This window comes from Phoca vitulina, unplaced genomic scaffold, assembly GCF_004348235.1.
Source record: "Phoca vitulina isolate PV1807 unplaced genomic scaffold, GSC_HSeal_1.0 scaffold30, whole genome shotgun sequence".
In the NCBI taxonomy this organism is placed as follows: domain Eukaryota; kingdom Metazoa; phylum Chordata; class Mammalia; order Carnivora; family Phocidae; genus Phoca; species Phoca vitulina.
In genome coordinates, this window is record NW_022589733.1 from 22,686,151 (window position 1) to 22,699,510 (window position 13,360).

The 13,360-nt window shown below is 45.3% G+C and overlaps 2 protein-coding genes across 4 annotated transcripts in view; both read left to right on the top strand.

Moving 5' to 3' along the window:
- Positions 1-10,424, top strand: ZNF19 (zinc finger protein 19). 3 transcript variants are annotated; one of them, XM_032424077.1, is made up of 6 exons: positions 736-1,611; positions 2,299-2,363; positions 2,494-2,635; positions 4,110-4,236; positions 4,771-4,884; positions 8,751-9,882. In XM_032424077.1, the coding sequence occupies exons 4-6, from the start codon at positions 4,203-4,205 to the stop codon at positions 9,854-9,856; spliced, it is 1,254 nt and encodes a 417-aa protein (XP_032279968.1). In that variant the 5' UTR covers positions 736-1,611; positions 2,299-2,363; positions 2,494-2,635; positions 4,110-4,202; the 3' UTR covers positions 9,857-9,882. The 3 variants fall into 3 exon arrangements, with proteins under 3 accessions (XP_032279966.1, XP_032279968.1, XP_032279967.1); XM_032424075.1 differs by lacking the exons at positions 736-1,611; positions 2,494-2,635 and adding an exon at positions 1-83 and having other exon boundaries at positions 8,751-10,424; XM_032424076.1 differs by lacking the exon at positions 2,494-2,635.
- Positions 10,135-13,360, top strand: part of ZNF23 (zinc finger protein 23) — a 25,535-nt gene continuing 22,309 nt past the window's right edge. The window contains exon 1 of the mRNA XM_032424061.1: positions 10,135-10,219. The gene's annotated coding sequence lies outside the window, so the exon portion shown is untranslated. The remainder of the gene's footprint in view (positions 10,220-13,360) is intronic.

The following is a 13,360-nucleotide window of genomic DNA, read 5'->3' on the forward strand; positions in this document are numbered from 1 at the left end:
AGAGAGGAAGCACGTGCGGCTTGGGCTACGCGGCCTGCGCGGTGACGCGCTTCCGGTCACGCCGCACATTGCGCCTTTCTGAGGTGAGTGGTGGGCTTTGTGGCCGGGTCGTCTCTGTTAGGGGCGCACCCTTCGACCCTCCCGCGGCCCTGAAGCAGCGGTGGAGGGAGGCGGAGGCTGCCTGCGGGCCGGTTCCGCCCTCCCTCGGGTGCCTTTGCTCGCCCCAGCCCGCGGCGGCCGCTTTGGGGCGAGGAGCTGTGGACGGAAAGGAGACGCCCTGTGTGCCCGACACAGCTGCAGAGCCCTGCCCGTTGGGCCCGCGTCTACTTACCTAGCAGCTGCATGGCAGCCCCTGCTCCAGGTTCCCGGGATGCGGCTGTAAAGGAGCCGAGCGTGGGCCCCGCCCTCAGGGAGCTTTCAGTGTAATGGGAAAGTCACGTAGTAATCAAACCTGATGGGTTCACCCTACCTGCTTGTAACCCAGTAGCTGCGGCCTCTTGCTTTTGGGCGAAGACCAACTCTTTAACGTGTGCACAGGTCCCTGCATGGCTTCATCATCTGCAACTTCTCCAACCTCGTTTTGCAGCACACTCTCCTCGGCTGTGCTACAGCCTTCTTGGCTTTTCACCCCCATTTTTAACCTAGTTAGTTCCTATCCCTAAGTCTTCCCATCTAGGATAGATTCCCCCGGCACTAATCACAATTGTTATCTTGAAGTTACTTATGAGACTCTTTGATTAGTGTGTGTCTTTCCTTTAGACAGAGCTCCATGACAGAAGGTCGCATCCGTTTTTCCTCTCTCCATTGCATCTCACACTTGGCCTGGAATGAATGAAGTATACATAAATGTTGAGTGTAGAAAGCACAAATTAATGCAAATGTGTGATCTCAAACTGGGAGACGTGGTATACAGTAAAGTGAACACAGTATGAGTGTAGTGTTTAACATGGGGAAGCCGACTTGGTTTGTAGAGGATGATCTGAAGGATGCTCTAGTATTACCTAGGTGAAGAAGGGTCAGGCTGCTGGAGAGTATTGTAGGCAGACAGTATCAGTTACAAAGGTCCTAAAGTTGGAGAAGAGTAGTTCATACAGAGGCAACAGCAGGTACAAAGGCCCTGAGTTAGTACAGTAGAGGGAACTGAAGGAAGGCCGGAGTGGCTAAACAAAGGAGGAGGGTGGCACAAGATGAGGCTAGCAGGAAATTACAGCATGCAGTGAGGTTAGGGAAGCTGCTGGCTTTTCGGCAGAATATGACTGCTTAGCACAAAGTGTAGGGGATGATATAATTAAAGTAATAACCCAGCATTTGGGCAAGTTGAGGTGGCCTTTCAGGGTCCTTTGCTAATCAGTTTCGGTCATCACTGGGTTCTAGAATGGAGTGGTTAACAAAAAGATGCCGGCCCCAAGGTCTAAGAAAAGGAAGACTTACTCTGTGATTCTTTTTCTGAATTTTCATGGTGACTATTCCATATTAACCTCAGAATGTTATAAAAGAGATCCTTTTGGGATTATAATTGGAAGTGATCTAGTGTAGTTAACTGAAAACGTGGCTTTTGGAATCAGGCACATCTGGTTGGAATCCAAGTTCGTCCACCTCCTTGTGACCTTGGTAAAGAAAATTATTCTCATAGCCTTGTTTTCTCATTTGGGAAAAAGAAAATTCAGAGGATTAAAGTGGAGCCTGAATGAAGGGATATGTATTTTATGTATTTTACATCTGAGAACATTTTTTTTTTTTTAACTTTTTAGGTTTCTCAGTAAAAGTTTTTTACAGTGTAAGAGCACGAGCAGGGGGAGGAGCAGAGGGAAAGGGACAAGCAGACTCCACACTGAGGGGGGAACCCAACGTGGGACTGGATCCCATGACCCCTAGATCATGACCTGAGCTGAAATCAAGAGTCAGACGCTTAACCGACTGAGCCACCGAGGGGCCCCAAAGTTTATGTTTAAAAATAAAGGTCTGGGTTTCCTCTTGTTAGGTTTTGATTTTGTTTTTGCTTGTTTTGCTCTTTGTGTACTCCTCTTCTCCCTGTACTTACATCTTACCCAGGAGAGGAAGCACGGTTTGATGGTGGTACAGGCTCCGGTGCCCGAGGGCAAGTTACTTACCCTTTCAAAATCTGTTTCTTCCGAATTCAAACTTCATTGTATGGTGTGGGTTGAAAGAAATATATGCCACTTATCCAGTGGGCATTGGGTAAATGACGGCAGTATTGTTATTGGCCGTAGGTTTGTTGGTTTAAAGGAGAGCCTTTGGGCCAGGCTCACTCATGGTTCTCTTTGCTTCTTCCCTCAGCCCCTGCCCTTCACTGAGAGGGAGCCCAGGTGATGGCAGCGATGTCCCTGAACGCCTGGCACCAGGTGAGCTGTGATTCCCTCAGGTTAGCCTTCAGAGATCTAATTTGAAGGAAATGGGGCATGAGAGGGATAATTCTGGAAAGACTCTTAGAACCAAAGCAGCAGGAAGGCATCTCTTGATTCTCTCCAGTAGGACTGGATGTTGGGGAGAAAGCTGATGGTGAGGGGCTAAGCAGCCAGAAGCCCTGCAGACATTGGCTGGAGAGAGTGTCCAGGGAATCAGAAGTACAGTCTCCTGTTCTCCAAGGATCTCTGCTGAACTGAAGAGCCCCCAGGTTCAGTAGGGACTCTCATGGAAGGATCTCTGAGAATGAGGGACTCGGGTTGGTGGTAGAAATATCTGGTGTTTGGTGGGAGTGATCGAGATCAGTGAGGTTGCAAGGTTCTTGGGAGGTGGGGGCAGAGGGCCAGTAGGAGGAAGACAAGAAAAGGGGGCCTCTAGCCTTTGTCCTCTTAAAGAAGTTTGGGTTTCATAATCAGGGAAAATACATCACCCTTAAGGTCAGTGCTGCTGGCTAAGGTGAGGCACCAGCAGACTATGACGGGGAAAATCTGCACTAGGACAGGACACCTGAATTTAGGGATCCCATCAGGCCTCTGTGGTCTTGAGCTAATCACTTGAACTCTGTATTTTGATGGACTTCATCTGTTAAGTGAACATTAAGTACCTTACATTTGTGGGACTGGGAAATTGATTTCTTGAGTTGTAGCTCACTTTTTGACTGGGGAGTTGCTAGGTGTTGATTACCATTTCCTCTTCCTGGGACTTATTTATCCAATAACTTAGCATCCATGAACTGTATCCCAAGTCCCAATCCTGGGCTTCTGACATCTGGAAGGTCCCTCTCCCTGACTTTAATCGATGCAGTGTCTTCCCTGTAGCTTCCACCCTCTTCTGATCTTTTGTAAGTATTGGTGAGTCACTGGTACCACCATATCACAGTCCTCACCACTCAGTTTCCAGACTGCTGAGCAGTTGTTGACTCATTCTCCCTTCATACCACTTCTAGAGAGGAACCAAGTCCACTCCTGCCTGCTGTCTCTTCCACTTGTCCAACAAGTCCACTCCTGCCTGCTGTCTCTTCCACTTGTCCAACAAGTCCACTCCTGCCTGCTGTCTCTTCCACTTGTCCAACAAGTCCACTGCTGCCTGCTGTCTCTTCCACTGAGCTCTCTGCTAGACGTTCTTGAATACAGGCAGGGTAGCTTTTCAAGCACAGATGGGGTTGGATGAGACAGGCTCATCAGAGCAAACCATGATGCTCTTCTTGTTAAGGTGGGCTTGAGGTTTGGGGCAGAATGAGCACTTGTGGGGTACAGATGGATTACCTGGGCACTGAGGCAGTGAAGAGGGATTAGGTAGGTCCTGACATGCTACCTGTGAGTGAGTGTCTAGACCGATTGAAGCTAATGTCCATTTGTAGATGTAACAGGAAAAGATTAAAAGTATTTATAAAACCAAGAAATTTGCTTTAGGAAGTTTAATTAATGGGAGATTTTCCAAGGTTTTTTAAATGTTACCATGTTTTAGAATAGTACATTTCATGTCCTAATGGAAGCTCTTCTGTTAGAGAAGTTTCAGATTTTTGGTTGTAAAAATAGTCATTTAATGATCTAACATCCAGTTTCTTCATTTTTTCTCATTAGCCATCCCTCTTAGGACCCCTCCCTCATACTGTTCCCTATGCCCTGCACTCTGTCCCTGAGTCAGAAAGTTGGCTCTGGGGCAGCAGGAACCTTTTGTTTTAGGAGGTGGTGACCTTTAAGGACGTGGCTGTCTACTTCACCGGGACAGAATGGGCTGGCCTTTCTCCTGCACAGAGGGCCCTGTACAGAAGTGTTATGCTGGAGAATTATGGGAACTTGACATCCCTTGGTAAGGCTGCTTTCCTCCTGGGACTCAGATCTGTGCTTTCCTGTTTGCTTCCTTGTTCTCTCCTAATAGGCTGGGTGTGCAGTGTGGAGAGGGAGGGATTGTCTCTAGTATCTTCCACTCTGTGGCTCCAGGGCTGAAACCAAATGACCCACTTCAAAGGTTGCTGGGTAGGGAGAGATACTGAGTCAGTTTGGTAGCAGTGTATGGAATTGTCCCCTGGTAAGAGTACATCCCATCCTCCAAGGGACTCTACACAGTAAAGAATACATACTTTCCATTGCCAGAGGTAAGTTCTTGTCTAGGGAAGGGTGTGACCCATTCCCTGTGTTTGCATATATCTTGTAGGATCTCACTAACTTACCTACTCTTAAGTAGGAAGGGATCACAGATGCTCAGTTTCTTGATCAAATCTTGGCTTTCCCCAATCCTGAGCCTTCTTCTGTGGGTCTTACTCTTATGGAGGCTCTTGGGGTTTTCCTTCTTTTGACACAGCAGACCCACAGCTGAAAGGTGCCATTTTCTCCCCCTTTTCAGGATACCCAGTTCCCAAACCTGCCCTGATCTCACTTCTGGAGGGAGGGAATTTGCCTTGGGGCTTGGAGGCACAGGATAACCCATCTGCAGAGAGGACCAAAGACATCTGTCAAGGTAAGGAGGAAGGTTTAGAACTGGCAACTATGGAGCTTTATAGAGCAGTGTATTTTAAAATGAACCATGCTGGGAAGGATTTAAATAAAATGGATGATTTCTCCTAGTAAGTAAAATATGAAACCTTTTCCATTAATTTTAACTCTTATTAAGATAACAAGTTCCCCTTAGTAAATTTCATGTAATTTTTGAATCCATTACTCCTTTCTGAGTTTTGGCCTTTCCTATCTCAGTGGTCCTCCTTAGGACAGGATGGATTTGTTCACAGGTGGTTTTCAGCACTTGCCATGTGCCAAGCTTTGTTTAAGAAGCTCTGGAGGATACATGCTATGGAGACAGATGTAAAGAGCTTTAAAAAAAAAGTGTGTTAAGTGCTGTTCTTGGCATATAGGTATTGGGCTATGGGAGCACAGCAGAAGGAGAAGTTGGAGAAATTCCCATTTGGTAGCTTAAGTAAGCTTCTTCAGTAGCAGGCTATATGTTCCAAATTTGACTTATGACAATGGATCCCATGTGAAAAAAAAGGTAGTCTCTGGCCTAAGAAAAGGAGTAGAGGATCCAGTAAATTGTTGGGAAGAATTTAGCAGTTTAATGTTCAGGGACAGTCACCTGGGGAGCATATTTTAAAATGGATATTTCTGGAGCACCTACAAGTGTTTGTCTTTTCTAGTAAGCAGTGGGGGAGTATGAAGCTTAGGACTCGAAGGCTAAATAAGACTTCCTAGAATCTGGGGCTGGCAGAGTCTACAGTATATCCTGACCCCCTTTACTCAGCCAATGGTGTAGATGAATGTAGTTGGTGTGTCTTACCCACCCAGCCTTGTATGGAAAATCTAGAATTCAGAGTTGGTGGTGGACCTGAGGGCTCTATCCTAATGAACTTGGGGCTTGGGAACTGGAAGTGAAAGAGCAGGTAAAAGCAAACAAGGAGCAGGAGCAGTGACCCCTGCCACCGTGACCTTGCCTCTAGTGACATAGGCCCATATTTGGTTGTATTTGTGAAATATTAACATAGTATGTGCTGTGGATTGGCCTGAAGGAAATTGAAGGTATAGAATCTTGTTAAAAACCCTTACTACATGTCAAGTGTTAACTTTTGAGTGAGTAAATTGGATAGGGGATAGTGGCAGTGCAAACAAGAAAGAGGAAAGAGCATGTGGAGCTAACATTGACCAGACCTTATCAAAACTTGGCCATCAAAGAGGAGAATTGAGTCAGGTAACACTGGGAAGTCATGACATAAAAGAAACTTTTTAAATTCATGTGAATTCAGATCTGAGCACAGAGTCTGAGTTTCCTTTAGAATATGTATAATTGGATGGCCAGAGCAGGCCACAGAGAAGGCAGGTGTAGAGTCTGAGATAAATGTCAGGTCTATAGGAGTAGATGCAAGGGTACTCTACCAGAGTTTTAATTAAAATGACACCCAGAGAACAAAAAGAGCTGCATCTTAAATATTAAGGGATATTTAATTTTATTGAGACAGGGAGGAGAAAGTAGACAGAGGAGCGTCCCCAAGAGGGAACATGGACCTGAAGCCAAGGGTAGGGGTTTCAGGGTAGATACTTTGTAGAGAAGGAGTAAATGGGAGATGAGGAAAGTGAGGCAGCACTTTATTTTTTATTTTTTTATTAACATATAATGTATTATTTGTTTCAGGGGTACAGGCCTGTGATTCAACAGTCTTACACAATTCACAGAGCTCACCATAGCACATACCCTCCCCAGTGTCCATCACGCAGCCACCCCATCCCTCCCACCCCCCCACCACTCCAGCAACCCTCAGTTTGTTTCCCGAGATTATAGGCAGCACTTTAGATAAGTTTATTTTGGTAAGTTTAGAAATGAAATACAACTGTACCAACTCTTTTATTATGAGCTTCACCCTGTATACGCATTATGTACTTTGAGACTGGAGTTTCAAGAGACAAAATTTACCTTGGCATTGCAATGTATGTGAATTCTGTTCTAGGTTAGGCTAGTGTGTTTCATTTTAAAAATTGTCTGATAGTTACATACTATGTCCATTTCACAACTAATGGGTAAGCAGTTTGAAAAATACTACTATAAGAAAAAGTTGGGGGGCGCCTGGGTGGCTCAGTCGTTAAGCATCTGCCTTCGGCTCAGGTCATGGTCCCAGGGTCCTGGGATTGAGCCCCACATCGGGCTCCCTGCTCGGCGGGAAGCCTGCTTCTCCCTCTCCCACTCCCCCTGCTTGTGTTCCCTCTCTCTATGTCTCTCTCTGTCAAATAAATAAAATCTTTGAAAAAAGAAAGAAAGAAAAAGTTGGATGTGAAGGGATGATGGTTAAGCCCAAGTGGATTTGAGGATCTGCAGAAGGAGGTTGGTGATGAAGAGGAAGGATGATACAGCTGGTAGAGCAGTGTAGCAGGGGGAGGGAGGAGATGGCATCAGGGCTGATTGGGAAGTGTGAGACTTGAGAGGGCAGCAAATGGCTTGTAATGAGTGGGTGTAGAAATGGAAGGGAAAGACGTTGAGGGCACTGCATCTGGGCAGCTTTGTTCTTTCAGCAGGAAGGTGGGGGTAATGGCTAGAGACCTAGGAAGGTGATGGCTTGGAAGAACTGCTGTGGGGATCCTGATCTAGATGATGGCAGATTATGGGGCATCAGGAAAATAGAGTATTTTGGTCATTGATTGCCCAGTCCTGGTTTTATAACTGAGCACCCTATTTACTTCAGTCTCCAATGTCTCCTCTCCCACTGCCTTTCTTCAAGGGCTCTTACTCGTTTAACACACACTTGAAGGACGAACTTGATTAGATGAGTCCCAGATACCTGAGATTAACGTTAAAATTAGCCCAACATTTTATATAAAATAGATTGACTTTGGGACACCTGGGTGGCTGAGTCAGTTAAGTGTCTGCCTTCGGCTCAGGTCATGATCCCGGGGTCCTGGGACTGAGCCCCGCATTGGGCTACTTGCTCAGCAGGGAGTCTGCTTCTCCCTCTGCCTGTCGCTCCCCCTACTTGTGCGCGCTCTCTTTCTCTGACAAATATATAAATAAAATCTTTTAAAAAAATAGAATGACTTTAACTGAGGTAAAATGACATACAGTCTTGGAATACAAATGCCATTTTACAGGTGGCTGAAATGAGAACTACTCTGCAGTCTTTGTGTATCTAGGTAAACTGTATTCTTCCCTTTCCAAATAAAGTCTCTGCGTGTTTGAGATCCAGACTTTTGTGAGAGTCTGATAACAAGACGGGAATTGCCAGCAATTTTAGGGAGTTCATTGTCCTCTGTGGACCTGCAGTTAACAACCTTTGTGGGATGTCCTGTATTTAAGAACCTCTGAGTGTGATTTTCTTCTCTCCCTTGTCTTGTCACAGCCTAGTGCCTTTAATGCTTAGTGTCTCCAGGCGTTTGGGCTATTTACAGGGTATGGATTTTTTATTTATTTTTGGGTATGAATTTTTTAAAAGAACCTTTTTCCTTCATCACATTTGTATTCTGACTCTGTTCTGTTGTGCTTTCTGACTCTTGAGTCTTGCTAGCCCCAGTGTCACCACTTGCTCTTAGGGCCTGTGCCTTTGGCATTTTGTAGGCCTATGAATATGATAAGGTCAAGAGATACTAGAATGTACCAGAGAGAAGTTATTCAAAAAATACGGAGTCTGGAAAAGCTTAGGAAGCAATCTGATGTGTGCTGTGTATACCAATACCCTGTTTCTCCTTGACTGTTCTCTGTGTGATATTTGGCACTTTAATTTTAGTAGCCTGGTCTTGCTAGCAGTTCGATGTGGAGGTTGGAATAGTAATCTCTAAAGACCCTATAATTTTTGATGCTTTTTGTTTGTTTCTAGCATAATTCTCAGGTGGCATTTGTGTTTTCTCTTTTATTAGATACTGAGACCAACGTTGGCAATGAGTCCACATCAACACAGGGAATTTCTGGAGAAAGAGATGTGATATTGTCACATGGTTTGCAGAAGAGTGTTGTTCAGGGAACCAACTTTCTAGAAACCTGTGAACTGGAAAAGCACCAGGAAATCCCCACAGTGAAAAATATTAAAGGAAAGGTTCCAAGAATCCACTGTGCAAGAAAACCCTTCAGATGTGAGGAGTGTGGGAAATGCTTCAGTTATTTTTCTTACTATGTTAGACACCAGAGAATCCACACCGGGGAGAAACCCTTTGAGTGTAATGAGTGTGGAAAAGCCTTTAATGGCAATTCTTCATTAATTCGGCACCAGAGAATCCACACTGGAGAGAAGCCCTATCAATGTGAAGAGTGTGGGAGAGCCTTTAATGATAATGCAAATCTGATCAGGCATCAGAGAATCCACAGTGGGGACAGGCCCTATCTCTGTGGAGAGTGTGGAAATAGTTTTACCAGTAGTTCCGAGTTTGTCATACATCAGAGAATCCACACTGGGGAGAAACCTTATGAGTGTAATGAGTGTGGAAAAGCTTTTGTTGGTAATTCACCACTACTTCGACATCAGAAAATCCACACTGGAGAGAAACCCTATGAATGTAATGAGTGTGGCAAAAGCTTTGGAAGGACTTCTCATCTTAGCCAACATCAGCGTATTCACACAGGGGAAAAGCCTTATTCTTGTAAAATATGTGGGCAGGCCTTCAATTTTCATACAAAACTAACTCGGCACCAGAGAGTCCACAGTGAGGAGAAACCCTTTGACTGTGTAGATTGTGGAAAAGCCTTTAGTGCTCAGGAACAATTAAAAAGGCATCTAAGGATCCATATTCAGGAATCTTCCTGTTTATGTGATGCCTGTGGAAAAGTCTTCGCTAGCAAAAGAAATTTTCTTCAGCATCAAAGAAACCATACTGCAGAGAAACCCTATGAGTGTGTCAAGTATGAAAAAACCTTTAGGACTTCTTCCAAGCTAGGTCATCATGAGCATGTCCACCCCGGAGAGAAACCTGTCGTCCTGGACATTTGTCATTTTGGCCTCCCAGAATTTTTCACCCCCTTTTACTGGTAATAGTACACTAAATTTCCCTTTGGATTTCATCTTCCACTCAGGAGCAGGATGTGGGACACAGGCCTGGCTCAGCTGCACATTCCTTCCCCTAAGCCATAGCTGTTGGTTCAGATGTCAGTAGTTTACCCAACGTGGTCCAATTACAGTCCCAGGACTCGGCAAGAGTTAATAGGAAGAAATAACTCTACTTTTTCCCCGTAGTCTTAAAGCTGAGAGGAACTCTTAGATTCTTGTGGAGGCTGAGGAGAAAGCACAGCAAAAAAGGAATCAGAGTTGCAGAGCAATCACCCTCAAAGCTTCTGTTTGAACAACTACATTAAACCATATCTGAAGCCAGAAGTACAGCTGGGTTTTTGAGTTCCAGTAAGCAATATGTTTAATTTTGTTTTTGTTTTGTTGTCTTTTTGTTCAAGCAAGTTCAGGGGAGGTTTTCTTTCCTTGCAAGAGAGCTTTATCACTCTAACAAAAATCTTCAGGGCTAACAAACCTGATGGAGAAATGTTTTTTGTTTGTTTGTTTGTTTTTTTAAAGATTTTATTTATTTGACAGAGAGAGACACAGCGAGAGAGGGAACACAAGCAGGGGGAGTGGGAGAGGGAGAAGCAGGCTTCCCGCTGAGCAGGGAGCCTGATGCGGGGCTCGATCCCAGGACCCTGGGATCATGACCTGAGCCGAAGGCAGACGCTTAACGACTGAGCCACCGGTGCCCCTGGAGAAATGTTTTTACGTGTATGATGTGTGGGAAAGTCTTTAGCTATAGTTCCAGCAGTCCCTGTGATTGTAACAAGAATGGAAAACCCACTGTACTGCAAGAGCCTGGCTACATCAGGGTACCAGTATATAGAAGTTGTAGCTATTTAAGCTGTGATACGAGTTTGATGTTACTGCGAAACTGTGCCTGCCTCAGGGAGTCCATTCTCAGGATAAGTCCTGTGAAACCAAAAGCTGCCGCTCCTAAAGCTTTCATTTTGTTTACTCAATTTTTATTTGGAATGGGTGCTATTCTAGGGATTAAACTGGTAAATGCTGGGCTATTGTAGCGTTTACAGCATGCCATTTACCAGCATGTCTAGAATAGCATGCCCCCCTTGCCCTTTGAATTGGTCAGTGGGCCAAGGAAAGGCTCTAGTTCTCTCCTAAGAGGGAGTGCTGGGGTGTGTCAGTAGGAAGACAGAGCTGGCTCTTTAACTGAGGTGTGATGAATGTGGTCTGTGCCCTCCTTTGTCTCCTGTGCCCTTTCGCTGCCAGCCATTGTGGCAGTCACCCTGCCACATTCCAGACTTCACCTGCTCCCTGAAGTCTGCCACCTGGTGGCTTCACCACCTCTTCCTTATTCGGCAGCAGTTGAACTGACCAATGAGTGACAGGCTGGGGGAATCACTTAACTTAAAAATTGAAGTATAATATACACACAGGAAAGTGTACAACCTGAAATATTACCAAGAACATGGCCTTATCATCACCAAGATCAGGAAGAAGTACATCCCAGTACCCTATGTCTCCTTGTGCCTGGTTCTAGTCATTACTTCTCTCTCACAGTAACCTCTTTTCTGATTTCTACCGTCACAAATGTTTACGTGAACGGAATCATCAATGTAGATTCATTCTCATTGCCAAGTGGCATTCTGTTACGTGAATATACCACAATTATTGCCTGCTGTTGGTACACACGTGCGTTATTTTCAGGGGGATCATTTTTTTTCTTTTTAAGATTTTATTTACTTGACAGCACAAGCCGGGGGGGGAGGGGGCAGCAGGCAGAGGGAGAAGGGAGCCTGATGGGCTCGATCCCAGCACCCTGGGATCATGACATGAGCTGAAGGCAGATGCTCAACCGACTGAGCCACCCAAGTGCCCCAGGGGGATCATTTTGAGGGCAGATGATCTAAAAGCACTCAGAAAAAACTGGTGAGAGTAACAGATTCCCTGACTTAGTTTCACATGTTGCCACGTTAGCCGCAGCTGCCCTTAATAAATGATGTCACAGCAGTAATACACTTGACGCTCACCCTGTGTCAGGCACGTCCCTAATCACTGCACACATTTAATTGTATGAAGTAGTTGCTGTAATTAGCTCCATGTTACAGTTGAGGCAAAGATTAATTAGGCCACCCAAGGACACAGAAGTAGCAGAGCCAGGGTTCAAACACAGGCAGCCTGGTTTCAGAGCCCACTGGTGTCCTGGCCATCCCAATATTGCCCTGTCAAGATCAGAGGGAAGGTCAGTAACAGAAGAGGGGCTGTTAGAGGAGACTGATAAACTCCATAGAGGTGGAGAATATCAGGAACAAGTCAGGATGAGGCTGTACCTGACTTCAAAGAGAGGGAGGTAGATGGGGAATAGGCAACAGTGAGGGAAAGCATAGGTTGAGCTAAAACAGACATGTCTACTACAGACAGTATCTTAATATGGCATACCCAGGAGGCAGAGGACCGGGCTCTTAGGTCCCTTCACCCTCGGAAACACCATTTGAAAAATGGGTATTTTCTATTCTGTACCTGAACCAGGAGCTGGCTCCTTTGAGGTATTTCAGCTTTGAGATGTGATAGCCCGAGTGATGTTTAATCGTTTTCTTTTTTTTTTTAAAGAATGTATTTATTTGACAGAGACACAGCGAGAGAGGGAACACAAGCGGGGGTGTGGGAGAGGGAGAAGCAGGCTTCCCGCTGAGCAAGGAGCCTGATGCGGGGCTTGATCCCAGGACCCTGGGACCATGACCTGAGCCGAAGGCGGACACTTAATGACAGCCACCCAGGTGCGCCCTAACCATCTTCATCTTTGTGGACTTTTTTTTTTTTTTTTTACAAACATTACGTTTTTATTGTACAACTTTGATAACGTGAATGTGGACTTCTTTGTTGAGTAATTAGCATCCATGGTCCCTGACCCCAGTGCCACTGTCAGGAACCCCCTCCAACTGAGTAACCATCTTTGAATTAGTCATGGTTAGTATACCTGTGGCTCTATGACAAGTTACCACACATTTAGAGGCATAAAACAAAAGAAATTTATTCTCTTAGTTCTGGAGGCCAGAAGTCTGAAATCCGTGTTCGTGGGCTGAAATCATGGTGTTGGGAGGGCTGCACTCCCTGGGGCGGCTCTAGGGTGGAATCTGTGCCTTTTCTCTTCCAGTGTTTGGTGACAGCCAGCATTCCTTAGCTTGTGGCCACATCACTCCTCAATCTCTCCTTTTGTCTTCACATCACCCCCTCTCTGTGTCTGATCTCCATTTGCTTCTCTCATAAGGAAACGTGGCATTTAGGACTCACCCCGGTGATCCACACATTACACCGGCAAAAATTGCCATTTACAGCAACATTTACCAGGTTCCAGAAATCAGGACCTGGTATCTTTGGTTGGCTGCTACTCAGATGCACAAATAAGGTGGAAGAGGAAAGAAGTTAACATTAATTGAGCAATGCCTGAATCCCAGGCCATACTGTATGCACTTTTAAGTGAAACAACATATAGTATTTACAACTATGTGCTCTTACTCCATCTTT

What these genes read in the sequence shown, in the direction of transcription:
- ZNF19 (XM_032424075.1), top strand. Translation starts at nt 2,331, where the DNA reads ATGGCAGCGATGTCCCTGAACGCCTGGCACCAG. An exon ending in CCCTGAACGCCTGGCACCAG is followed by an intron (nt 2,364 to 4,109) that starts GTGAGCTGTGAT and finishes CTTTTGTTTTAG; the next exon opens with GAGGTGGTGACCTTTAAGGA. An exon ending in GACCAAAGACATCTGTCAAG is followed by an intron (nt 4,885 to 8,750) that starts GTAAGGAGGAAG and finishes CTCTTTTATTAG; the next exon opens with ATACTGAGACCAACGTTGGC.